Source organism: Pteropus medius, unplaced genomic scaffold (genome assembly GCF_902729225.1).
Source record: "Pteropus medius unplaced genomic scaffold, Ma_sr-lr_union100, whole genome shotgun sequence".
Classification (NCBI taxonomy): domain Eukaryota; kingdom Metazoa; phylum Chordata; class Mammalia; order Chiroptera; family Pteropodidae; genus Pteropus; species Pteropus medius.
Genome location: NW_024350397.1, coordinates 4,073,666 through 4,099,471, shown reverse-complemented (window position 1 = coordinate 4,099,471; position 25,806 = coordinate 4,073,666). Strand labels below are relative to the sequence as shown.

Below are 25,806 nucleotides of genomic sequence, written 5' to 3'. Positions count from 1 at the left end.
ACAATAGAAAAAATAAATGCAACAAAGAGCTGGTTCTTTGACAAAGTTAATAAAATCGACAAACCCCTGGCTAGACTCACTAAAGAAAAAAGAGAAAAGACACAAGTAAACAAAATCGGGGATGAAAGAAGGGAAATTACAACTGATAAGGCAGAAATACAAAGGATCATACAAGAATACTATGAAAAATTATATAACACCAAATTTAATAATCTAGAAGAAATGGACCAGTACTTAGAAAAATACAACCTTCCTAGACTGAATCAAGAAGTGGAAAATCTAAGTAGACTGATCAGCGGTATGGAAATTGAAACAATCATCAAAAACTTTCCAAAAAGTAAAAGTCCAGGACCAGATGCTTCACCAGTGAATTCTACCAAACATTCAAAGAAGATTTAATACCTATTCTGAAACTTCCAAAAAATTGAAGAAGAGACAATACTTCCCAACACATTTTATGAAGCCAATATTACCTTGATACCAAAACCTGATAAAGATAACACAAAAAAAGAAAACTACAGACCAATATCTCTCATGAACACATGCAAAAATCCTAAATAAGATACTAGCGAACCGAAGACAGCAACATATTAAAAAGATTATACACCACTATCAAGTGGGCTTCAATCCAGAGACACAGGATTGTTCAACAAACGCAAATCAATTAATGTGATATGCCACACAAACAAATTAAAAAATAAGAATCATATGATCATATCAATAGTGCAGAAAAAGCCTTAGACAAGATACAGCATCCATTAATGATCAAAACACTTAACAAAATCGGTATAGAAGGAAATTACCTTAACATAATAAAGGCCATCTATGACAAACCCTCAGCCAACATTATACTTAATGGTGAAAAACTAAAAACCTTCCAAGATCAGGAGCAAGGCTGTCCACTGTCGCCCAGTACTGCTATTCAGTATAACAGTGGAGGTCCTAGTGAGTGCAGTCAGGCAAGAGAAAGATATTAAAGGCATTCAAATAGGAAATGAAGAAGTCAAACTGTCACTATTTGCAGATGATATGATTCTCTATGTAGAAATCCCTAAAGACTCCACAAGAACACTTAAAACAAAAAACTAAGAATTGACCTACTAGAAACAATAAGCAAATACAGTAAAGTGGATACAATATCAATGTTCAAAAATCCACAGCGTTCCTATACTCTAATAAGAAAGAAGTATCAGAAAAAAGAAGTGGAAAAAATCATTCCTTTTGCAATTGCAACAAAAAATAAATAAAATAGCTAGGAATAAATCTAACAAAACGTGAAGAACCTATATAATGAAAACTACAAGACCCTATTAAAAGAAATCGAAGAAGATAGGAAAGATATTCTGTGTTCTTGAAAGAATCAACATAATTAAAATGACCATATTACCTAAATTATTATACAGATTTAATCCAATCCCCATCAAAATCCCATCGGCATTTTTTAATGAAATAGAACAAAAAAATTGTCAGATTTGTTTGGAAGCACAAAAGACCCCAAATTGCCAAAGCCATCATGAGTAAAATATGAGATTGAAGACATCACTCTGCCCAACTTCAAATTATACTAAAAAGTGACAGTGATCACTTTTTAGGAAAAAAAGTGATATTGGCAGAAAAATAGACACATGTACCAGTGGAACAGAATCCAGAGTTCAGAAATATACCCACATTTATATGGGCAAATAATTTTGACAAAAATGCCAAAAATATACAGTGGAGAAAGGAAAGCCTCTTCAATGAATGGTGTTGGGAAAACTGAAAAGATACCTGCAAAAGAATGAAACTAGACTTGTCTATCACACGAGAATTAACTCAAAATGGATTAAGGACCTGAATATAAGATCTGAAACAATAAAATGCATAGAAGAAAACATAGAAACTAAACTCAAGGACCTTGAGCTTAAAGAGGATTTTATGAATTTGACTTCAAAGGCTAGGAAAGTAAGAGCAAAAATAAATAAATGGGACTACATCAGACTACAAAGCTTCTTTTCAGCAAAAGAAACTGTCAACAAGGTAAAGAGACAACCATTCGAATGGGAAAATAGATTTGCAGGCAACACCTCCGATAAGGGCCTAACATCCAAAATATACAAAGAACTCATACGACTCAATAACAACCAAAAAACAAACGATCCAATCAAAAAATGTGCAGAGGACCTGAACAGACACTTCTCCCTAGAGGACATACAAATAGCCAACAAATATATGAAAAGATGCTCAACATCACTAGCTATTAGGGAAATGCAAATCAAAACCAAAATGAGATCTCATCTCACACCTGTTAGAATGGCTATAATCAACAGGACAAGTAATAATAAATGTTGGAGAGGATGTGGAGAAATAGGAACCCTCATACGCTGCTGGTGGGACTGCAAATTGGTACGGCCACTGTGGAAAGCGGTATGGAGATTCCTCAAAAAACTAAGAATTGACCTACTATATTATCCAGCAATTCCTCTACTGGGTATTTACTCCAAAGACTTGAAAACTCATACTCGAAAAGATACTTGCACACCGATATTCATAGCAGCATTATTCACAGTGGCCAGGACATGGAAGCAACCGAAGTGTCCTGCAATAGATGATTGACTAAAGAAGCTGTGGTACATATATACAATGGAATATTACTCAGCTGTAAGAAAAGATGAAATACTACCATTTGCAACAACATGGATAGACCTTGAAATAATCATACTAAGCAAAGTAAGCCAGACAGAAAAGGTTGAAAATCACATGATATCACTTATATGTGGGATATAAACCTAAAAGCAACAAATGAACGGGACAAATAAACAGACTCATGGACATGGACAATGGACTAGTGGTTACCAGAAAGGGAGGGAGTCGGGGGGAGGGAGAAAATAAAAAAATAAAATGTTTAAAAAAAAAATATATATATAGTATGAAAAATAAGTAAACTGACATTTAAAAAAATAAACTTTTGTCATCTCTATATATTGTTTAACCTGGTACCTTCCACAAAGTTTACCAGATGTTGACTGACTAAATGAATGAACAAATGAGTCAGAACAGGAGGTAAAGGGAAGTCATTTTGAAGATATATAATTTATTCACAGATGATTAGTATCAGAAGATTAAAAGCTTATTATTTGTTTTTACTTGGGCATTTGACCCCACATTTCGAATAGGCATAACTGGTCAAAAGTTTAACCACAACTTGAAAGACAAATTGAGAGGTTTTTGTTTTGTTATTTCGAAAAATTTTTAATGGCACTTTCTGTTCACTTACAAATGATATTCTGTAATTAATTTGCAGACAGTGGAGGGAATAGGGAGTGCTGTGAATTTGTCTCAGCGTAGGCATACTTGCCTAAAACTCTTGGTTTTCTTAACTGGAAAATGAGCATGATAATGCCTGCTTTATCTTTGTTAACAAGAATTAGAATTGATTGAACTTAGGCAGTTTCACATAGAAGGTTCTAAATGAGTGGTAGCCACTGTTATCAACAACATCCATTTTATGAGGGTTATTCTACCCAAACTATTCTTTAAAATAGTTCAGCCTTTGATCATTGTGGCATAAGTCTTAAATTATTAAAGTCTATTTTGGAATATGTTCAGTGAAATTTTACTTGCATGTTATGATTTTAAAGTTTCCAGGATTGACTGATATTTGGAAAGTAACAATGCACTAGGCTCCTGTGCATTGTTAGTATTTTACGTTTGATAATACATAAAAGCAGTGCAGCTTTGACCCATCTGACCTATGGCATTACCTTCCAGTCATTTCTCTTAATTTCATAAATGCTCTCACTTAGGGTTTTGTTTCCCTTTAAAAATAATTGATCAATACCATTGTGTATTCTTACGTGTATTTAAATAAGTGAACATAGATGACTCCAAATAAAAGGCATTCCCTCATTTTCCCAGTGTCAAGATTGAAAAAATGTTTTGGCCATCTAAGTATAAAATCTTTAGAGATACATGTGAAATAGTCAAATGTAAATAATTGATTTAGTTATATGTACACATTTTAAAATGATACACACAGTCATTATTTTTCTTTCTACTCTGGCATTTTATGAAAAACTTTTGAAAATTTTTGTGTACATACTAAAAGCAGTGTTTTTGCTTTCACTAAGGTACATCTTCGATCATCCGGTAGAATATTTATTTCCATCTAGATTGTTTGAGGTTTAACACATTTTGAAATCATGTTGCTACTGAGAATTTTGCCCTAAGCCACAAGTTCCATTAAGACCTTTTTTATTTTTTATTTTTTAAATTCACCCTATGGAAATATATTCATGACCCTTGTCATATAATCACTTACAGAATTGTTTTTGAAATAAATTTTAAAAGGCTTATTATACAGTGATAGCTAATACTTGAAATTGTTTTAAACCTCCAGGAATACTACATCTGTGCTAAATTTCTTGGTCTTTTTTTAAAAAATAGCATCATTAATTGATCTACTTTTAGGATAATATGTTTTCCATAAACATTAACTTGTTCCAGATATCGTGATGGAGAATGTTATATAACATGAGAGGCTTTTAAGGATTTTTCTAAGGGAAATTTTAGGAAACAATTATTTGTCTGATATTTGGGTATATACATTATTACTGGCTGTTAACCATGCTAATAAATGATTTCACTGTAGAAATTTCTTTGATTACTCTGAATTTGAAGGTGGGGCAGTTAAAATATACGTTTACATCAGTCTTAAGTATTACTAAAATAATAAATTGCTAGTAATATATTAGTGAAAAAAGTATTACTTTTCAAGGAAAAGATTTAGTTTATAAAGAAGAACATTTATTTTTGTTTGGATGAAGGGATCATTTTGTTTAAAACCCAGAAATTAAGTGCATTTGCTATGTCACTTGATTTTTACAATTTAATTGCATATTTGCAATTATTATATAAAAGATTTGACTATTATGCTTTTTAAAAATACTTTTTATTTATACTTATATTTTATATGTCTTTTAGACATTTTTACAAGAAGGGATGCCTACTTCTGCACGATGTGATGATTTAGAAGCCTTAAAAAAGAAGGGCTGTCATCCAGATGACATAGAAAATCCCAGAGGCTCCAAAGATATAAAGAAAAATAAAAATGTAACCAACCGTAGCAAAGGAACAGCAGAGAAGCTCCAGCCAGAAGATATCACTCAAATCCAACCACAGCAGTTGGTTTTGCAATTACGATCAGGTACAAAAATCTAATCCTGTGTGTACTTTTGTTTCTACTTGAGCTTTTTGACAACTTTATATAAGCTTCCTACCAGTTTCCGTTGATGGTTCATTTTCATATGTGGACTGGCACTCAAATAGAAATGTGGAACACATTAAATTTTAGAAAATTTTTTCAGACATAACAATTTGTAAGATACATAATACTTCAAATAATAATAAATATTGCCTAATGTCCAAAGTAAATTCTGTTAAAGATTTTGTCCTTTGTATTTGTCTAGTATTGTTTAAAAAAAATTAAGATTTTTGTAAGAATCTGTGGCAGTCTCGCATCTAAAAAAAAAAAAGAATATACAAGCCTTCCTAATACTTCTTTCAATTTCTGTCTCCTTTCTCTAAAAGAAATGGTGCACATTACCTGTGTCCGTGACTTCCCCTCCCATTCACTCCTCAGCCTGGTGCAATTAGGCTTCTGCTTCTGAACCTGTGCTGGCACATCTCCACCATCACCTGGAACCGCCAAGCCTAACGGACCCTTGTCCGGTCTCCTTTTTCTTTTAAACTTTCTATACTAAGTGATACCTTTGAGCTACTTGAAATGTGCTCCTCTTGGCTTCTACAATATCACTCCTAGTTTTTCTTCTTATCTCTTAACAGTGCTCTCTGATCTTTTTCTTTCTTCCTCTTTGCAGTCCACTTGATTGTTGATTTTCCTCTCATGGCTTTAAAAAATAAAAACCATTTGTATACTGTACCAAACTTTTAAGCTTCAGTCCTATTTATCCAACTGCCTACTAGAAATCTATATGCAGAAAATCTCCAAGTTAAAAATTTGATGATTTTTCAGCCAAACCTTCTTTTCCTATATTTCCTAAGTGAATTAGACTTAACACCTCTTGTATAGCTCTTCTCCTTCCTCATTTTTTCTGTTCAAATCTTTATTGTCTTCCTTAGATTTTCGTTTTAGTTTCTTAACAAGTGTCTTTGTCTAAGTCATTTAAAAAACTTTTTGCCAGATTTTCTAAAGTAAAAATCAAATTGTTATTTATTTGCATATAGTGGGATCTTATTAAACAGAGAACAATCTTAATCTTTACTTAGAATTTCAATCTCTGTACCTTATAATGTGCCCTCTGTACCCACTCCAGTCTCATTTATGTTGTTCCAGTCACTTGTTTTCCTCTGTCCTAGTTATAAATTGACTATTTGTTATCTTGTCCACTGTGGATTGGGGATATTGTCTTTTCACCTGCATCCCCAGGGCCTGGCATTCTAAGTATTTGTGAATGAAACCATTTCCATAACCATTTGCATTATCTATGGCAAACCATTTGCATTATCTATGGAATTCCAATAGGTTTGTGTAAAATATATGGCAATGATATATTTCATTTTATGTTTTTTTACCTTGTAAATACAGTTTATTTGCTTTTCATTGCTGGCAGTCTATTGTCATTTTCTAATATCTGTTTAATTAGGGGAGCCGCAGACATTTGCATTAAAATTCAAGAGAGCTGAAGACTATCCTATTGATCTCTACTACTTAATGGACCTTTCTTACTCTATGAAAGATGACTTGGAGAACGTGAAAAGTCTTGGAACAGATCTGATGAATGAAATGAGGAGGATTACTTCGGACTTTCGAATTGGTAGGAATATTAAGAACATTTAATAATTTGTTTTTGTATAGGTCTAAGCAGTTTTGTTCTTCATCACGTACTTGTGAGATAAATAGGCGAGCTTTTAGCCTTTTCTTTCTGAGAGGACTGTTATTCTTTTCACACATCTGATAATCTTTCTGCCTCTTTGTTCCTCTGTTATGTATGCTACCATGTTATTTGACACAGATTACAGTCATCCCTCGGGATTTACGGGGGGGATTGGTTCCAAGCCCCACTGCTCCGCATACCATGCCATAATCCGTGGATGCTCAAGTACCTTATATAAAATGGGACTTTTTTGCATATAGGCAACAGCAGGGTATGCTTACCTATCACTTCATTCAGTTGGATTCATCATAGTGTTTGGCGCATGGCAGATTCAAATTTCCCTTTTTGGAACTTTCTGGGAGTTTTAAAAATATTTTTGATCTGCGGTTGGTTGAATCTGAGATGTGAAATGGATGTATGGAGGGCTAACAGTCTACCACACAGATAATGAAATGCATGCTTGTTTTTACAGGAATTCATTTGTTGATTTATTTCATAAACATGTTGAGTACTCAGATTCTATTTCATTACTAATTAATAGGACTACACCTGCCAATACAGCCTAATCTCATTTCAGAACTGGACTTTTCATATTACAGTAGTCACCTTTTCAAACCTTATTATTAAAACCTTACCATTCTTTCTCTATTAAAGAAAAAGATTACCTTTCCAAACCTTATTATTAAAACCTTACCGTTCTTTATTAAAGATTGGCTTACATGTGGTAACATTCTTAATTTTTTTTTTTTCTTTAATGCAAGCTTATCTTTCCATCTGTCTACCATCCATCTTTTCATCTGTCTTTATGCATTTTTCCTGCACAGGGTTTGGCTCATTTGTGGAGAAAACTGTGATGCCTTACATTAGTACAACACCAGCTAAGCTCAGGAACCCTTGCACAAGTGAACAGAATTGTACCAGCCCATTTAGCTACAAAAATGTGCTTAGTCTTACTGATAAAGGGGAAGTATTTAATGAACTTGTTGGTAAACAGCGTATATCTGGAAATCTGGATTCTCCAGAAGGTGGCTTTGATGCAATCATGCAAGTTGCAGTTTGTGGGGTAAGCGCATTCATTTTTTACAAAGGACTATTATTGTATGAATTTTAAGTGTGATTTTACTATCAGTAGAAAAAAGTTACCTTTATGACCATATCATACTTGATTACTCCAGAGAAGTACAGAATTTAACCCCTTAAATTCCCTCCAACTACAAGTGCTTTGTAAAAGCATATGTAATTATCGTGTCTGAATTTAAACCAGGCAGTTGGTTTATTTATACAGGGTTTTAAAAGCCAGAATTCTCACCATTTGAAACTGCGAGGCAATTCACCTGTACTTTAGCTGGTGTTCTTAGTTTTTAGAAGAGGCCCAGGTGTCCTGACTTTCTGGCTTTGTGCCAGAGACAGAATTGAGGTCTTCTGAGGTATCTGAGGAGCATTAAAAGTGCTCAGATGGAATAGTGTCTCAAATATCATTTTCCTTTTGCCAGTTTTCTTCTGCTCATCACCTTTGAAATATGTCTTTTCCTGTGTCTCAGTAATTCAGAAAGAAAGAATTTTTTAAGTTCTAGTTTATAAGCTGAGAAAATGTATTTGAGAAGTTATATATTTGTAAATAATTGTAAGATTTTAAGTAATAACAAGCTCATCTCCACTGGACTAGTGATTAGAATTTTTTTTATCTTTTTTATTTTCAACTACAGTTGCTATTCAGTGTTGTTTTATATTAGTTTCAGGTGTACAGCATAATGGTTAAACATTTACATAATTTACAAAGTGATCCCCCTGATTACTCTAGTACCCACCTGGCCTTGTACATAGTCATTGCAGTATTATTGACTATATTCCCTGTGCTGTACTTCACATCCCTGTAACTGTTTTGTCACTTCCAATTTGTACTAATTAATCCTTTCACCTTTTTCACCCATTCCCCCAGTTTGTTCTCTGTATCTTTGAGTCTGTTTCTGTTTTGTTTGTTCATTTTTGTTCTTTAGATGCCACATATAAGTGTTTGACTTATTTAGCGATTAGGATTTTATGACCCATTTAGCCTCCGAAGATTTTGAGATGACCTTAAAATGATATAGCTGAAGTTGAAACTAGAAAACATTGTGAGGTGGATAAAGTTTGTCTTAAGTACCTACTGCTGTATCATTTCCCCCGCCTTTTTTTCTTACAGTATCCTTATTCCCTAGAAGTCCTTCCTTGATTCCAAATGCTTAATGGTTATTTTTCAACCAATTTTTGCTAAGGTGCTAATTGCTATCCAAGATAATAATATGGTATAGTGGTAAGAGAACATTCTTTAGACCATTAGGACATGGTCTCAGACTTTCTTGTCACCACTGATTAGACAGTTTAATTAGCCATTATAGAGGGCTGTTTCCTTCTTGAGAAAGGATAATATACCTCATAGGGCTATTATGAAGTTTAAATAAGATAATCCATATAAAGTACCATTAAGCTCTAAGCAAATATTAACTACTATATTATTGTTACCTATGACTTCTCACGGAGTAGTTGCAATTTAGGGATAATCTTGCTTTTAAAGGGAAAGAAAGAGTAACTATTCCAGGTTGTGCATAGCCTGACACCTCTTTTCTTTCCAGCCATTAATTTGTGTTCTTGTTAGCAGCTCACTGTGGAGAGAGCATTCTCTGGGTTGCCTCTAACTTTTCCTCAGTCTGTGGGATTAAGCAGTGCATATCTTTGGAGAAGATAGTTTTTTTTGTACTTAAAAAAGGAAGACCTACTATGGCGGGCCAGTAAAGGTATATACTGTGGAAGATAGAGTTAGGATGGAAGGATGGATGAGAATAAGACAGCAGCAGGAAGGTAAAGTAAAGCATGAGCTGAGGCATTTTTATTTACTTCAGAAATATTCGTGAAACACCTACTATATATATATACACTGCCAGCTACTGCAGATATGATGATGAGCAAAACCATGAGTGGTCCTTGCCCCCACGTGGAGTCGGCTTACCTTCTAGTGGGGGAGAGACATTTATTTTAAAAGATAGAGTTTTTTAAAAAGAGCTGAGAGAAATGGACAACCAGGCAAGATGTAATTTTACAGTGGGGCGGAAGAGCTCTGTTCAGTGGGCTCTATGTGCTTATCCACAAGAATATTAGCATTGTGGAAAGAGAAAGTAAAGAGAAGATACAGAATTAGGTTAAAAGTACAATGATAGCCTATATGCACTATTGCGAATTATTGTGAGTAGTACTTTAAAATTACAGTCCTTTTCTTTTCAAGTCATTAATTGGCTGGAGGAATGTTACACGGCTACTAGTGTTTTCCACGGATGCTGGTTTTCACTTTGCCGGAGATGGGAAACTTGGTGGAATTGTTTTACCAAATGATGGACAGTGTCACCTGGAAAACGATGTGTACACAATGAGCCATTATTATGTAAGTGTCTAATTCCTTATATATTTATTGAATGGATTTATATTGAGTTTTGACATTTAATACTAAGATATTGTGAATGACTGGCTTGTGGGTTTTTCAGGGTTTGGTTTTTCAGTATGGGCCCTGACCTTATGTGCAGGAAAGCAAATATTGCTGTTTCTAAACATGTGGCTTTGTGCTTGCTTTCTTCCGCTTAGATAAGGATTTCAGTAGGGGGAAAGGAGCTGCTTAGACATTTTTACTCGATGCCTCAACTCATAGCTGGGTCTCTTCTCACTTGTATGGATTATTTGGTAGCAAATTTGATTTTATTTTTTAAAAAAATAATTTGTACTGTCTTCTTCTTATTTATATGTGAGTTTTCAAAATAGGCACCCTGCCTCTACTAAAAATGAAGATGGGCAACTTTTCCAGGTTCTGGAAGAAAGTGGTCTTTTTCTTAAGTAATAGATAATACAACCTTTAATTACTGGCAATTTTTTAATTTCCTTGTTCTGACATTTAATATGCATAGATGATCTTGCTTTATAAAACCTATTATGGAAATTTTTATACACATATATAGAAGATTAGAAACCCATGTGTACACACCACTCCAGCAATTATTTGTGTTATTTCAAGCAATCTTATGTAAGTAATCCAGTTATATAGTCAAATCATGATTTTCAAAAAGGATCAAAAAACTGGAATTGATTGGATGTAATTATGTACTAAATTTTATCACTTAACTTCTTAGGATTATCCTTCTATTGCTCACCTTGTCCAGAAACTAAGCGAAAATAACATTCAGACGATTTTTGCGGTTACTGAAGAATTTCAGCCTGTTTACAAGGTAACAAGATAAAAAGAGGAAGAAATTTCTAGACTCCTTTTCTTTTAGTCATTAGAGGCAAAATCATATATGAATTAAAATGTAGGAAAATGTCACCTGCTAGACTGGATTTTACAAAAGCATTTTATATTAATTTTTAATATATATTATAAAACTAGTTTTTTTCAGGTCTGACTCCTTAAGTTATTTAGGAACTACGTATGGAACTGGTATTTAAAAATAAGTATTTGGTACTCAATAGATGCTTATAGAATGAATATATCTGTATTTTAAATGTTTTATCTTTTAATTACAGGAACTGAAAAATTTGATCCCTAAGTCAGCAGTAGGAACATTATCTGCAAATTCCAGCAATGTGATTCAGTTGATCATTGATGCATACAATGTGAGTGCATTTTAAATAAGATCTGTTTTGGACAATACCCTGTTGAAAATACTTTGCTCAAAAGAAAGTAAAACTCCCTTTATATACAGTTTAACAAAACCCAGAGGACAACATAAATTTTAAAGTCTATGCACATGGAGGAAAAACTCATATTCTCTTACAAAAGCATAATTATTAATTTTAAACAAAGAAAAAATAAGGTAAAGACATGTGGGGAATATTTCTAAATATCTGTTTGAATGTCATTAAGCAGGAAGTTTCTTCATTGGAAAGCAAATGGGGAAGAAACTCACATTTAGATTTATAGGTTTTTTAAATGTTAATATAGATATGACTTGACTATTTTTAAAAGATTTATAAAATTTTCCCCCTCACACATGGAAGGAAGTTGAAATTAAAGAGGAATCATTTGCTCTGTCTAGAGCTTAATTCAGAATACCTTTAGTAATACTCACTAAGCATTGGTTAATAATTATTTTAAGTAATCTGAAGGCATTTGTAACATGGTAACCATGTGTGCTGCATGCCACCACCTCCACTTAGCCCTTGACAAGTTGATTTTTAGATACTTTTTATTTCATGCCAGGAGTTCCCAAAATGTTTTACAAAGACCCTACTCAAAATGGGGAGGGAAGGAGATAGATAACGGTAAAGAGGGTCAAATATATGGTGATGGAAGGAGATTCGACTTTGGGTGGTGAACTCGCAATACAATATATATATATGATGGATTATTGAATTGTACACTTGGGACCTATATAATTTCATTAACCAATATCACCCAATAAATTTAATAAAATTTTTTAAAAAGTGTCTGATCATCTCAAAAAAAAAAAAAGATTTTTACAAATATTTTCAAGATTCCAGTTGTTGCATGCCTTCTGCATAGTTGTTCTCCATCTTAACCGCATGAATTCCCTTGCATGTAGGGGTTAACAGGCGATAGCTTGCTCCCACAGCCTTTTGCATTTGTCCTGGGCAGTCTGATATTCTAAAAAAAAGCACTGGCTCGAATACTTCTTACTGAAGGCTTTTGTTTTATTTTGTTTTGCCAGGGCTATAATGGGTTCTAAGCAAATTTGTTCCAGACTATATAGTAGATTATTTACTTTAGTCCCTAGTTAGATGAAGTGGTAGGGCCAGAGGGGAGCCATATTGCCGATGGGGAAAGAAAATGTTGGCTCTGAGTTCTTAAGACTCCTCATAATTTATATCAGGTTTCTGTGCTTAATGATCATTAATATTTTAAGTAATTAAAATATAAATAACTTAACTTTCAATCATGTACAATATTTTGAACTAATCCTTATTGATTAGAGCCTATTTCTCTAGGTTCTCTGTTTTCTAGTCACTCAAGATTTGGCTTCAAGTATTTTATTTAAATGATATTTTGTTAACAGTTCATTTTACCCATTGATTTTATGAATTCAACTTATAGTAGCATTTTGTTTGCCTTTCCTATGTATAATTAGACTTTCTTTTAGTCCCTTTCCTCAGAAGTCATTTTGGAAAACAGCAAATTGCCAGAAGGAGTAACAATAAATTACAAATCTTACTGCAAGAATGGGGTGAATGGAACTGGGGAAAATGGAAGAAAATGCTCCAATATTTCCATTGGAGATGAGGTAGGTGGTATAAATCTACCTTTTCTGTAGAAAAGAAAAAATTGCTTATTTATAAGCAATCTAGATTATAATTTGAGAATAAAAAAATGAGTAGCTTTTTGAAATATTTTTTAGTAGATTTAAGTTGCTTAGTTAGTTGTTAACTCATTTTTTCCTTTAAGGTTCAATTCGAAATTAGCATAACTTCAAATAAATGTCCGAATAAAAATTCCGAAACCATTAAAATTAAGCCTCTGGGCTTCACTGAGGAAGTAGAGATTATTCTTCAGTTCATCTGTGAATGTGAGTGTCAAAGTGAAGGCATCCCTGGCAGTCCAAAGTGTCACGAAGGAAATGGAACGTTTGAGTGTGGAGCTTGCAGGTAAGCTGGAGGTGGTCAGAAAAGGACAGAGAGAGGTATGTTGGTTTAGAAAGTTACAGGCAGGTTATGTTTTGGGACATCAAGAGAAAATCTGACTATTTGGAGCAAATAAATTATTTGTTCCAAATAAATGAACAAACATAATGGAATCAGACTCATAGATCCAGAGAACAGACTGGTGGTTGCCACATGGGAGGAGACTTGAGGGACTGGGGTGAAAAAGGTGAAGGGATTAAGAAGTACAAATTGGTAGTTAGAAAATCGTCATGGGGATTTAAAGTACAACATAGGGAATATAGTCAATAATGTTGTAATAACTATAGTGCCACGTAGGTGCTAGACTAATCAGAGGGATCTCTTTGTAAATTATCTAAGTGTCCAACTACTATGCTGTACACCTGAAACTAATATAAAATAATAGTGAATGTAAACTCTAATTGAAAAAAAATTTTTTTGGTTTCAACCACTGTTGCTCACCTGAAGATCAATTTGATGATCTTGTGTGTGATGTAGAAAATTCTTCCTTGCCTTTTTTTGCTCCTTAAGAAGACTGCTTTTTAAAATAAAAGCTTTTATAGCCATCCAAGACATATTTAACAAACTATTTAGGTAGCATTTGAGTTTTTCTCTCATAAAATAGCAATCTAAATTTTCTAGAGCTTATTAAATAAGCTTATATAATGTTTATAAAAAACATTTTAAAGACATGCCAAACTTATAACGGTGATTTTATCGGGGAATTGGAATTAGGAAGTGATAAAGGATGTTCACTTTGTACTACATGTACTTCTGCATAGAATTTAATTTTCACACTGTAGTTACTTTTAATTAAAAATTAAAATTGAATGTACTCTGAATACAGCTTTCTCCTTAAAGAATAGGATGGGAGAGTATTTTGATTAAATGTCAGCTCCAAATAACTAAGTTTTTAAAGGTTTTAATCATGAGAAAAATAAATGGCTCTATTTCGCTATTAGTTATTAGCTATCCATTTTAAATCTTAAAATGTTACATTTTTATTTTTATGTTTACATATCCTAAGTCATGTAAATGATGCCTTTCTTCCCTTTGTATATTTACTAGATACAGAGTTAGTGTATTCAGTGTCTGTAAGCATTAGGTATTCTGAAAATATATAAGTGTATCTGAAAAGTCTGGATCCATAGGATAAATTTGTTTTTAAACAGTATGTTACTTATATTTTTAAATTATATGCTCAGTGTTTAACTTCTGTGTGCTTTTAGGATGTGTTTATTGTACTTTCTTACATTAACAGTTGGACCATTGCTTTAAATTTAGAGATGTTTCACCAGTAATAGCAAATGTAATAGCATGTAATTTGAAAACATCACTAACATACTGTTTAAAAATAAGTTTATCCTTTGTTTCCAAATGTTTTGTTCACCTGCTTATTATATTTTCATCTTGATCAAAATGGTTACTCTCCTGAAGAGTTTTTTCCCTAGGCCCTTGCACGTGTTCCATGTGAACTTGAATGGCTGGCGTGTGTGTGTGTGCATGTGCACACTTTTGTGTCCATGAGCACTCCCATGTAACATAATTGTAGTTGAAACGTATCGTTAATAGTCTTTCCCACATCATAGTTTGTTATTTTAAGTTATTTTTCTTTTATGTAAATGAAATTTTGGACTCTCTTTAGGTGCAATGAGGGACGTGTTGGCAGACATTGTGAATGTAGCACAGATGAAGTTAACAGTGAAGATATGGATGCTTACTGCAGGAAAGAAAACAGTTCAGAGATCTGTAGTAACAATGGCGAGTGTGTCTGTGGACAGTGTGTTTGTAGGAAGAGGGATAATACAAATGAAATTTATTCTGGAAAATTCTGCGAGTGTGACAATTTCAACTGTGATAGATCCAACGGCTTAATTTGTGGAGGTGAGAAAGGAGTCAGAATATGGTTATAAAATGTGATCTCATCTTACTAAGGGAGAGACAACACAGGGCAGGAGTAGGGATGAGTGAGGAGGGCTGGGGCTCTTCAGTGCTGGCAGTGCTTTTTTTCTTGACCTAGGGCTGGTTACTTTTATTTCCACTTTATAATTACATGTTAAACTTAGTATGTTTTATGTACTTATCTGTTATGTATGTTATATTTCACAATAAAAGAAGAAAAAATTAATATACAAAAAAATGTGATCCCGTCTAATATAATAAAAATGTTAGAGTTTGCTTAGTGAATAAATAGAAAAAGGGCAGCATTGAGGGTCAGTCCATCCCTTACCTATACTTTCTTCTCATTATTGCTCATTTCTACTTTTAAATCAGTGCTGTGATTTTTGTTTTACTGTTATGAGAAATGATATTTTTAATTGTAGGAAATGGTGTTTGCAAGTGTCGTGTGTGTGAATGCAACCCCGACTACACGGGCAGTGCATGCGACTGTTCTCTGGACACGACTTCATGCATGGCCACAAATGGACAGATCTGCAATGGCCGGGGCATCTGTGAGTGTGGCACATGTAAGTGCACGGATCCCAAATTTCAGGGGCCGACTTGTGAGATGTGTCAGACCTGCCTTGGCGTCTGTGCTGAGCATAAGTAAGTATTTCCTAATTGTTTGAAATAGTTGGCATTTACTGTCTGTTGCCCTGTGTGGTATCACTAGATCTGGAACAGTACCTGTTACATATGTAAATAAAATATCTGCCACACTGAAGCCCACTTTTCAAATCTAAAAATTCTTTCTCAGTGGCTAGTGTTTGTCACATGATTTTGAAGAGTGTCATAGGATAGCGGTACTATTATTTTGATCTGAATTTGCTATGTAATTGAGTCTGGTAACTTCTGTTACATTAGCATCACCAATTGCTTAATTACTATCTTTCGACTAAGCAAAATTGAAGGTTTTTCCCTTGAAAAACTATTATTGTACCAGCAACACATTGTTTAAATTATTTTGGTTTTATATCTGATAGGGCTAGTTTTATTTTACTGCTGTTTCTTTTGGGGGATTTTAGTTTAAGCTGTAATAAATTATAATTTTACTTGGGAAACTAGCATCTTTATATTTTGTTTCTCATCGAGCCAATGTCATATGCCACTCCTTTTAGTCAAATCCTTCATAGATCTTGGTTCAGTTTGGTCAAATTTTGAATCTAGCACGTGAAGTAATTTTTAAGCAAATATTCATTTTAAATATTAAATGTTAACTGTTAAAATTTGTGTTTTAACAGAGAATGTGTTCAGTGCCGAGCCTTCAATAAAGGAGAAAAGAAAGACACATGTGCACAGGAATGTTCCCATTTCAACATTACCAAGGTTGAAAATCGGGACAAATTACCCCAGCCGGGCCAGGTGGATCCCCTGTCCCACTGTAAGGAGAAGGATGTTGATGATTGCTGGTTCTATTTCACATATTCCGTGAATGGGAACAATGAAGCCATCGTTCATGTTGTAGAGACTCCAGGTAGAAATCCGATCATTTCATAATGTTTTTCATTTTCTTCTATGTCTTGTTTCTACTACTTAGGCCTATTCGCAGTTTCCTTAATGTCCAGGAATGGCCTCCAGGTGGATTATTTTAGGTTCCAATTGGGACATTTTTATCTCAAAGTTTAAAATAGTATTTAATTAACTATATAAGAAGTGAGGGAAAGAGAAAGCAAGTTTTAAGTGTTACAAGTGGAGAGTTTGAAGATTAAATGCAGTAATCCCCACAAAGCACTCAGCACAATATCTGACACCAGGTAATTCATAAGAGTTATATCATTATTGATGATAAATTTGAGGTTGATTTAGGCTTTGACAAGAGAGATAATTTGTTAAAGATTATTGTAACGTGTGAGTTTGTTCAGCTTCTCATAAGATGAAACTTTATCTTGGTTTTTCTATGTGCTTTTTGTATATTCTTTGGAATTTTCTACATTTGGGTACAGGTTTTTGTGGGAATGTAAGTTTGCATTTCTCTTGAATAAATATTAGGAATGAATTTTGGGGGCTACAATATGCATATGTTCATAAGAAACAGCCAAACTGCTTTTTAAAGTCTCTGCACTGTTTTGTCTTTTCAGATATGTGTTTTGCAATAGTGTTTCCCAGTCTGTGCCTCCTTGTCTTTTCATTTTCTTAACGGGGTTTTTTGAAGACCAGAAACTTTAATTTCGATGAACTACAATTTACCCAGTTTTTCTCTTATGTATCTTGCTTTTACCATTTTATCTGAAAACTTTTGCCTAACTCAAGTTCATAGGACTTTTCCGTGGTGTTTTCTTGTAGACGTTTTATAGTTTTTGGATTTCTACTTAGGTCAATAACCCATTCTGAGTTAATCTTAGTATGTGGAGTGAGATTCAGTCTTTTGCATAGGGATGTCCAGTAGTTCTAGTACTATTTGTTGAAAAGTCTGACCTTTCTCAACCATTGTTGAAAATGAGATGACCTTATATGTATGCCCTATTTCTGATTCTATTCTAGTCCGTTAATGTATGCAACTGTGTTATAGCCAGTAAATACCACACTGTCTCAATTCCTGTTGCTTTATAGCTGGGCTTGAAGTCTGATAATAATGTAAGTTGTCCAACTTTGTTCTTTTCCAAAAGTGTTTTTGAAACACTTCCCTAGTTCTCTGCCTGCCTTGTAAATTTTAGAGTTAACTTTTTAATATCTACAAAAATCTTACCAGGATTTTGATTTGGATTGCGTTGATCAAATTGGAGGAGAATGATATCTTAATATTATTGAGTCTTCTGATCCATAAACATGGAATAGCTCTCTATTTATTCAAGTGTTCTTTGGTTTCTTTCATCACTGTTTAGTAATTTTACCATGCAAAACTTGAACATATTTTGTTGGATTTATACATAAGTATTTCATGACTTTTGATGCTATTGTAGAGGACACTATTCTAAAGTTCAGTTTTTAATATGTAGAAATAAATTTCTGTATAATATGTATATATTATTTTTTACTGGTCATGGATTCTGTGTCCTTATAAACTCACTTGTTAGTTGTAGTGTCTTTTAGATCTTTGGGATAGTATATGTTCACTGATAAGAGACTACCCAGCTCTTCAGACTTCTGACTGTACTCTGTACACATTAATCCCTGTATGCTCAGTCTTTCCTTTGTACTTTACAGAGTGCCCCACTGGTCCAGACATCATTCCCATTGTAGCTGGTGTGGTTGCTGGAATTGTTCTGATTGGCCTTGCATTGCTGCTGATTTGGAAGCTTTTAATGATAATTCATGACAGAAGGGAATTTGCCAAATTTGAAAAGGAAAAAATGAATGCCAAATGGGACACGGTAAGTTGCAAAACATCTAAAAAGTTCCATAAGCTCATTATTCAGAGAACTTGCATTTAGTGCAAAACAAAAAAACATCTTAAATACATCCCATTAAAAGAAAATACTATAAGAATATCTCTTTTTACTGTGGTCAGTATTTCTTTTTTTCTTAATAATTTTGGTATTAAATCTCCTCTTTTGCCTTTTCATCTCATGTAAAGTAGAATCCTAAATAATGTTATCTGTGTAGCAAGCTACTTTATGGATGGCGTGCGCGCACATGCGCGCGCGCTTTCTCTCTCCCTCTCTCCCTCTCTCCCTCTCTCTCGCTCTCTCCCTCTCTCGCTCTCTCTCACTCAAGAACCTTAAGTAGAAAGCTCCCAGACTCAAAAGGCTATATAGTATGTGATTCCATTTATATGACAAAACTATAAGGATAGAAATCAAGTTATGTGGTTTCCAGAGGCTAGAGTTGGTGTAAAGGAAAAAGGGATCTTCTTGGGATGACATTGATTGTGGGTGTGTTTATACATTTGAGAATTACGAAATGCTGTACTTAAAAAAGGATATATTTTACTCTTTGGAAATTATAACTCAATAAACCTTGCTTTATAAAAAATTTTAAAAGCTATTAGTGTCTGAAAGTTTGTGCTAGAGTTTAGTGCTTTGAAATGTGGAGTCAAAGGTGGGGCAGCCAGATGTTGGACTTTGTGTATTAATCTTTTGATACAAGAAAACTGACAATCTTCAGTATTTTTAAATTGTAAATGAATTTGAAAATAATGAATTTTAGAAGTGTAAAGTAGTAAAAATTCTCTTATAGTGTTTGAACACTATACATGTCAGTTTTTTATGGTGAAATCATTAGAAACTATTTCTTTCACTTTAGCAAGAAAATCCGATTTACAAGAGTCCTATTAATAATTTCAAGAATCCAAACTATGGACGTAAAGCTGGTCTCTAAGTTGCCGTTCGTATTTTCTTTCATTCTCTGTCTTTGCATGTGAACATTCATCCTTTTTTACTGCACTGTGTGTCTTTTATCACTATTGCTATTTTTTAAAAGTTTGGCTTTATATGGCTATATAATGGCTTTCCTTTTTGTGTGTTAATTTAGAGTTAGTGTTTAGAAGGGCTTTAAAACAATGGAATAGAAGCAGCAGCTGTGTTATTGTGGGAAGAGAATGCTTTGTGGTCAGACCGACCTCGGGTAAAATCTCAGTTCTTCCATTTAGTAAGTAGAGTAGCATTAAGTCATTCGCTTCTCAGAGCTTTAGTTTTTTATATCTTTAACAAGGAGTCAGTAATAATATCTGTTCCGTAGTATGGTTGCTTGTAGCTAATGAACTACAGTGTATAATATCAGCCTGTAGGTCATAATCCTCACTGTGGTTCAGTGCTCTATTAGCCTTCTAGAATAAATTACCATATGTAAGTTTTGGGGTGAAATAGTGAAAAGTAAATGTGAAATCTAAGTGGCACATAGAAAAATAAGTGTACCCTGGTGTAATATTTGTATAATATACAACTACAATGTCATTGTTATTTGTTCTAGAAATATTTTGAGATTTTTTATTCATTGTAACTTGAAATTCCATTAAAGACCAGAAGACCATTCAATTCTAACATTGAACTTTTAAAAAGAAAGCTAAGAGACTTTAAAAAGTCCAGTTATAATTTTAAATAAAAACTTAGTTGAAAATCTCATAGTCGTAATAAGGCTTACTTATTCTCTTCTCTAAGCGAGGCTAAGTTATTATGGTGAGTGTATGTTTTACTTGGATGATAAATTTATCATTTTCTCTTACCAGTAGTGGGCAGGATTCTTCCTTATAACTGAAATTTCATGAAATGCTTCTAGCATATTTTAACACAAGCCCCAAAAACTTTCTAATAAAAAGGTTGTGGTTAGGACATATTCTCTTGACTGATGATCCAGAATTCTTTCCTTTCCCAACTACTTTTATTATTTCACCAATGAGAAAACTGAAGCACAAAAGGATTAGGTAACTTTTGACCCACATTCACATATTTTGTTAGTGGAAGAGTTGAGATTCAAACGCAATTGGACTCCAGGGTCCAAGTTTGTGTCCACTACAATGTACTGGCAGCAGTCACATATCTTCAGAAAACTCGGTTACCTGCTTAGGAAGAGGTGGATCACTCTTTATAGAAAATTATAGCTTTTTGACATTTGTTGTAATTTAGAGTAACTCTACTGCATTGGGCAAACATTGCAACAGGGAAATCACTTTATTACACGGAAACCAACACTATAGTTTTGCTTGTTTACTAGAGTATACTTATAAAATAATAACAAATAAGATCTTAATACAGAAATGTTTAATATATTTAGAGATATAGGAACTACCAAAAATATTAGAACTCATCTGGTCAGATTTTTCTTTTATTTCTAAGCAGATTTTAAGATTTCTGAAATAGCAAAGTTAAATTTCATTCCAGAAAATTATAATCAGATTTATATATGGGCAGGCTGGTACATTTCCATGTTAGTCTAAGACTTGCCCCATTCTTTTTCTTACCTAATACTTTCCAGAAAGTCATTTTTAGAAGGAAACTGATTTGCTTGCTTTTTTTCTTTCTTTCTAGGGTTGTTGTTTTTTTTTTTTTTGATAGGTCAAAAACAGTCAATTCTTTATGTCCTACCAAACGGCGAAGTTTTCACCTTTGCTGTACATTAAATTGTACTCTGAAGGAAATTATCAATAATAGTGAAACTTAAAGTTTATATTATTCAATTAATTTTTGGCTGAAATGTTATTTTTTCAGACAAAATAAGCATTTTAGATAATTCAAGAAGCAAAAGTAAAAATGTCTTTATTCGTGAAATCCAGGTGAACTAACAGCTAGGGGTTATTCTGTTTTCTCAAGAAAAATTAAAGTAGAAATGAAAAATAGAAATTAATGAACATCAGGAAATTAAAACAAATCATGGCTTGTAAAACACTTTTCTGATATGGAATCAAAGTTTTCCAATCAGTTATATCATCAACATTTTGGGTAATGGGCAGAAACTGTATTTTAGCACATAAGACTCTCATGTTGCTATAATAAAAAAAATCAAATTATCAACATTATAATTGTTAAAGTAGATTGAAAAAATTGTCTAGTCTAGCCTCCCCTGTTGTTATGTAAAAATAATGGACTCCTAATCTCTTATAGTTGTGCATTGTATATTTAATATATTTTACCGAGATATTCTCTAACCATCATTGTCAGCCATTCCAGAATGAGCACAAGGATCACATTTTACTGAGTACAGAGGATTTTCTTTCTAAATATGCCCCTGCTCTCTTGATTTAAATAGACTTTTTTGTTGTTGGGATAGGGTTGGGGTTGCACTCTGAATGATGAAAACTAATCTGAATTATTTTAGTTTACCTCCATTTAAAGTGATGCCTAATGCATATAGTTTAATTTTACCTCTAACCTTGCATGTTGAATTTTTGTTTGGCTGGACTTTGAAATATAATAATGTTTGTTTATATGAAAAGGCAAACTTCTTCAAAGGTAAGTCTGCCATGTAAATTGTACTTTGGACTCATCAATAACTTAAGTGGTTTTTTTCTTTTGTTTTTTGTTTTTTTCCAGATTTTTTTTGTACCTTGCTTACAATTTTTAAGTATTAAATATTAGATTTATCTAATGCATTAAAGAAATTTATTTAAATGGTAATTTATTTTCCCAGCATATTTGAAAGAATGGACAGGCAGTACTAGCCTCATATGCACATAGGAAGATGGAAATAGCAAGTGTACCCCATTTGTACTATATAAGTTGTTAAGAATGTAGTTGCTAGGGCCCAGTTTCCCATCTCTGTTATGAAATGTCTGCTGTAATGTGTGTATGGTAATGTATTAAATCTAGTTGGGATTAGAGCTCAGAAATTGATATCCTATATGGTTTTTATCATTCAGATTATATAATATTAGTTTCTAAGGGATCCTGAGTTCCTCCATGTTTCTAAAAAATGGCTGATCAGGTTGTATTTTATACAGTAGGGGAGTGTGTGTAGCTAAAGTATATTGTCATGTTTTAATTGGTATTCAGACTAACTGCTGAGCTGAAATCATAGTGCTTTATTTGGTGTCTCAGGACTCAGCCCTTAGATACGATACTCTCCTTCAGTGATTTTTTATCTACAGGATAAAATTCAGTCTTTTTAGTATGGCATATACAGAACCTTTCCTGATTTGGCACTGTCTTATTTCTTGTCTTTTCTCCCTTCTCCACACCTCAAAATATATACTCACATATTCATCCTTAAAAACTTATGAATTATAGATATTTCTGCTAAATGTGTCATTCTTCCCTACACCTCGACTTTGCATATGAACTTTGATTTTGCATATGTTTCTATTTACCTTTCATTATTTTATCTGTAGTCTAGTTCACTATGACAGTATCTCTTCTCAAAGTCAGTCTCTTTTTTATACTATTCCTTTATTATGTACAGAAATCTATTTATTATATCAAAGTAACTTAATTTATTTTCATGTTTGTTGTCCAGCAAACTATTCTGAGGACAAAAATTGTGGCAGTAAAAGCCAAGTCCAAATGTAATATGCAATGAAGTATAAATATAAAAGCAAAATTACTGTTTAGATGCTTTCTATAAATATTTTTAAAAATTACTACAAATGGATCTGATGAGATATATAAAACTAAACAACATTTCAAAATCTTAATATATGTCTAAAAATTTAATGTTTTAAGTTGTCATTTAATGTTTATTTGGTTTGTACTCACTGCAGTTTCCTCTGCTAGAGGATTATTTTGCAGTATATCTCGCTTGACTTTCAAGCGTACTTTCAGTTTACAAGAACAGGAGAAAAAAAGAATGCTATGTCAGATATTTAAATGTATCAATTAGCATAAGAGACTTAAAGAAAATGGGAGTGTGGGGTTGTCTGTTATTTTCCTGTTTGAAACATCACTGTCAATATATTTTGGGATCTTGAAAGACCTCTTATTTATGGCTTGGAGTCATTTACTAGACTTGGTTTTAATACTCTTAAAATAAAAAACATTTTGCCAATGCAATATTGAATAATAACAATTATTTCACGAAGAATGGTAATTATATTTGTTAACATAATCAGTAACTTTTGTGGAAGAGCCTCAGGTGAACACCTCCCTCACAGAGATGAAAGCCAAGGATTCTTATTATTTATCAGGTACCTTCTGTGTACAATAAAAGATTAAGAATCAAGCAGTTAGGGGCAGAAGAGTTAATTCTTTCTTAAAACACGTATTCAAAACTAGTTAAATGAGAGAAACCATAATAGCACATTCTCTACTATGGAGGACATTGTCGAATTAGCTCTCCAATGGAGGAAGGACTCAAGAATGAAATCATACCAGATTACAGGGGCATCTTTAGACCTGTAGATCAAAGCTTTCATTTTTCATATTTGTATAAACTTTTATTAATACCTTTTTAAAAAATTGAATGTGATATTTGGACAGAAAAAATAGAAATGACTTCTGAACATGACTAGCTTTCGGCATTGTTTTATAAAGTAATATTACATGATTTTTAGAGTAACTGATCGTTTTTCTTTTTTTCTTTTTTAGGGTGAAAATCCTATTTATAAAAGTGCCGTGACAACTGTTGTCAATCCAAAGTACGAGGGAAAATGAGCACTACCTGTGTACATTTCATTCACAACACTGAATGCAAAGTAGCGATTTCCATAGTCACAAAATAATGTAGCTTTAGGGCGATATCACCATGGGTTTTACTCATGTGCAGGTCTCGAAAATGTACAATATGTATAATTTAAAATTTTTTATATTATTTTGAAAATAATGTTATAATCAATGCCAGAGACTGACAAAAGACTTGAGACAGGATGGTTATCCTTGTCAGCTAAGGTCACATTGTGCCTTTTTGACCTTTTCCTCCTGGACTATTGAAATCAAGCTCTTATTGGATTAAGTGATGTTTCTAGAGTGATTGAAAGGGCAGTACAGTAGTTAAAGTAATGAGTATGAGAGTTTCTATTAATCAAGTATTAAAACTGATTTTTAGCTTTACAGATATGTCACTTTTCAGTTATAAAAAATCCAAAGTGTCTTATTTGCTAGTTTAGAATTGTTTTAAGTTTATTATTTTGCTATTTGCCTCCTAGACATGACTGATGACATATCTGAAAGATGAGTATGTTGGGAGCTACTTTTGTAAAATAGTTTTGAAATATTTGCTCTACAAAGGCCATGAGAAAAATCAGCGTTGGGAAGAAAAAACAGCTTTAAAATCTGTGTGCCATTTTAAGAGTTACTTGATTTTGGTAACTTTTATGCCTTCTTGTTATAAATTTAGGTCTTGGATAAAAGTATTGGGACATTTTCTGCAAAAAAGTCCTTAATTTAGCATTACTTACATAAAGGCCTTATTTTACATAGTATTTGCTGAATTGGGGACCTTTGGTTCGTGAATTTATTTTATTTTATTCATTTTATTTTGTTTAAAGCCTGGTGCTTTTTATCACCACTTCTAATCATTTAATGCACTTGCAATTTTGGGGTAAGACTTTTTTATCAGTACTTTTTCTTTGCTGTTTTCGCTGTAAATTTGCCTTCTTAATGATCACATGAAGTTGTTCTGTGGCTTATGCAACAGTTATCACTTAACACAAGTCTTACTTTCAATTACTGCAATAACAGACCACTGTATATTTCTCACTGAGTTGCCCATTTTGTTTCATACTAGTCACATTCTTGTTTTAAGTGCCTTTTAATTTTAACAGATCACTTTTTACAGTGCTGTTTACTGAAGTTATTTATTAAATAAAAATGCCTAAAATACTTAAATTGTACGTTTCACTCTATTTTGATATATTCGTCACTTTGCATAAAATTTATATGGCTTAAAGAGACTGCCGAAAAACATTTCTGGTTGATGGATATTTCACTTAAGGTAAAACATATTTCTTTAAAAAAATAAAAATAAAAGATGTGCCAGGGACATAAGGAAAAGTGATATGGTAAAAGAGATTTTCAGAGTACCTTTGAGCTCTCTAAGTAATATTAGATAACTCTTC

The 25,806-nt window shown here is 33.1% G+C and overlaps 1 protein-coding gene across 2 annotated transcripts in view; it reads left to right on the top strand.

Moving 5' to 3' along the window:
* The window catches only part of ITGB1 (integrin subunit beta 1), a 48,672-nt gene extending 23,096 nt beyond the window's left edge, over positions 1–25,576 (top strand). For both annotated transcript variants that reach the window (XM_039839762.1, XM_039839763.1), the window contains exons 4-16: positions 4,960–5,182; positions 6,642–6,812; positions 7,697–7,935; positions 10,132–10,287; positions 11,024–11,119; positions 11,415–11,504; positions 12,989–13,129; positions 13,291–13,490; positions 15,151–15,389; positions 15,830–16,052; positions 16,688–16,920; positions 18,591–18,757; positions 24,338–25,576. In XM_039839762.1, coding sequence (XP_039695696.1) covers positions 4,960–5,182; positions 6,642–6,812; positions 7,697–7,935; positions 10,132–10,287; positions 11,024–11,119; positions 11,415–11,504; positions 12,989–13,129; positions 13,291–13,490; positions 15,151–15,389; positions 15,830–16,052; positions 16,688–16,920; positions 18,591–18,757; positions 24,338–24,403 — 2,244 coding nt within the window. In that variant the 3' untranslated portion in view covers positions 24,404–25,576. The remainder of the gene's footprint in view (positions 1–4,959; positions 5,183–6,641; positions 6,813–7,696; positions 7,936–10,131; positions 10,288–11,023; positions 11,120–11,414; positions 11,505–12,988; positions 13,130–13,290; positions 13,491–15,150; positions 15,390–15,829; positions 16,053–16,687; positions 16,921–18,590; positions 18,758–24,337) is intronic.
* Positions 25,577–25,806: the final 230 nt, after the last annotated feature.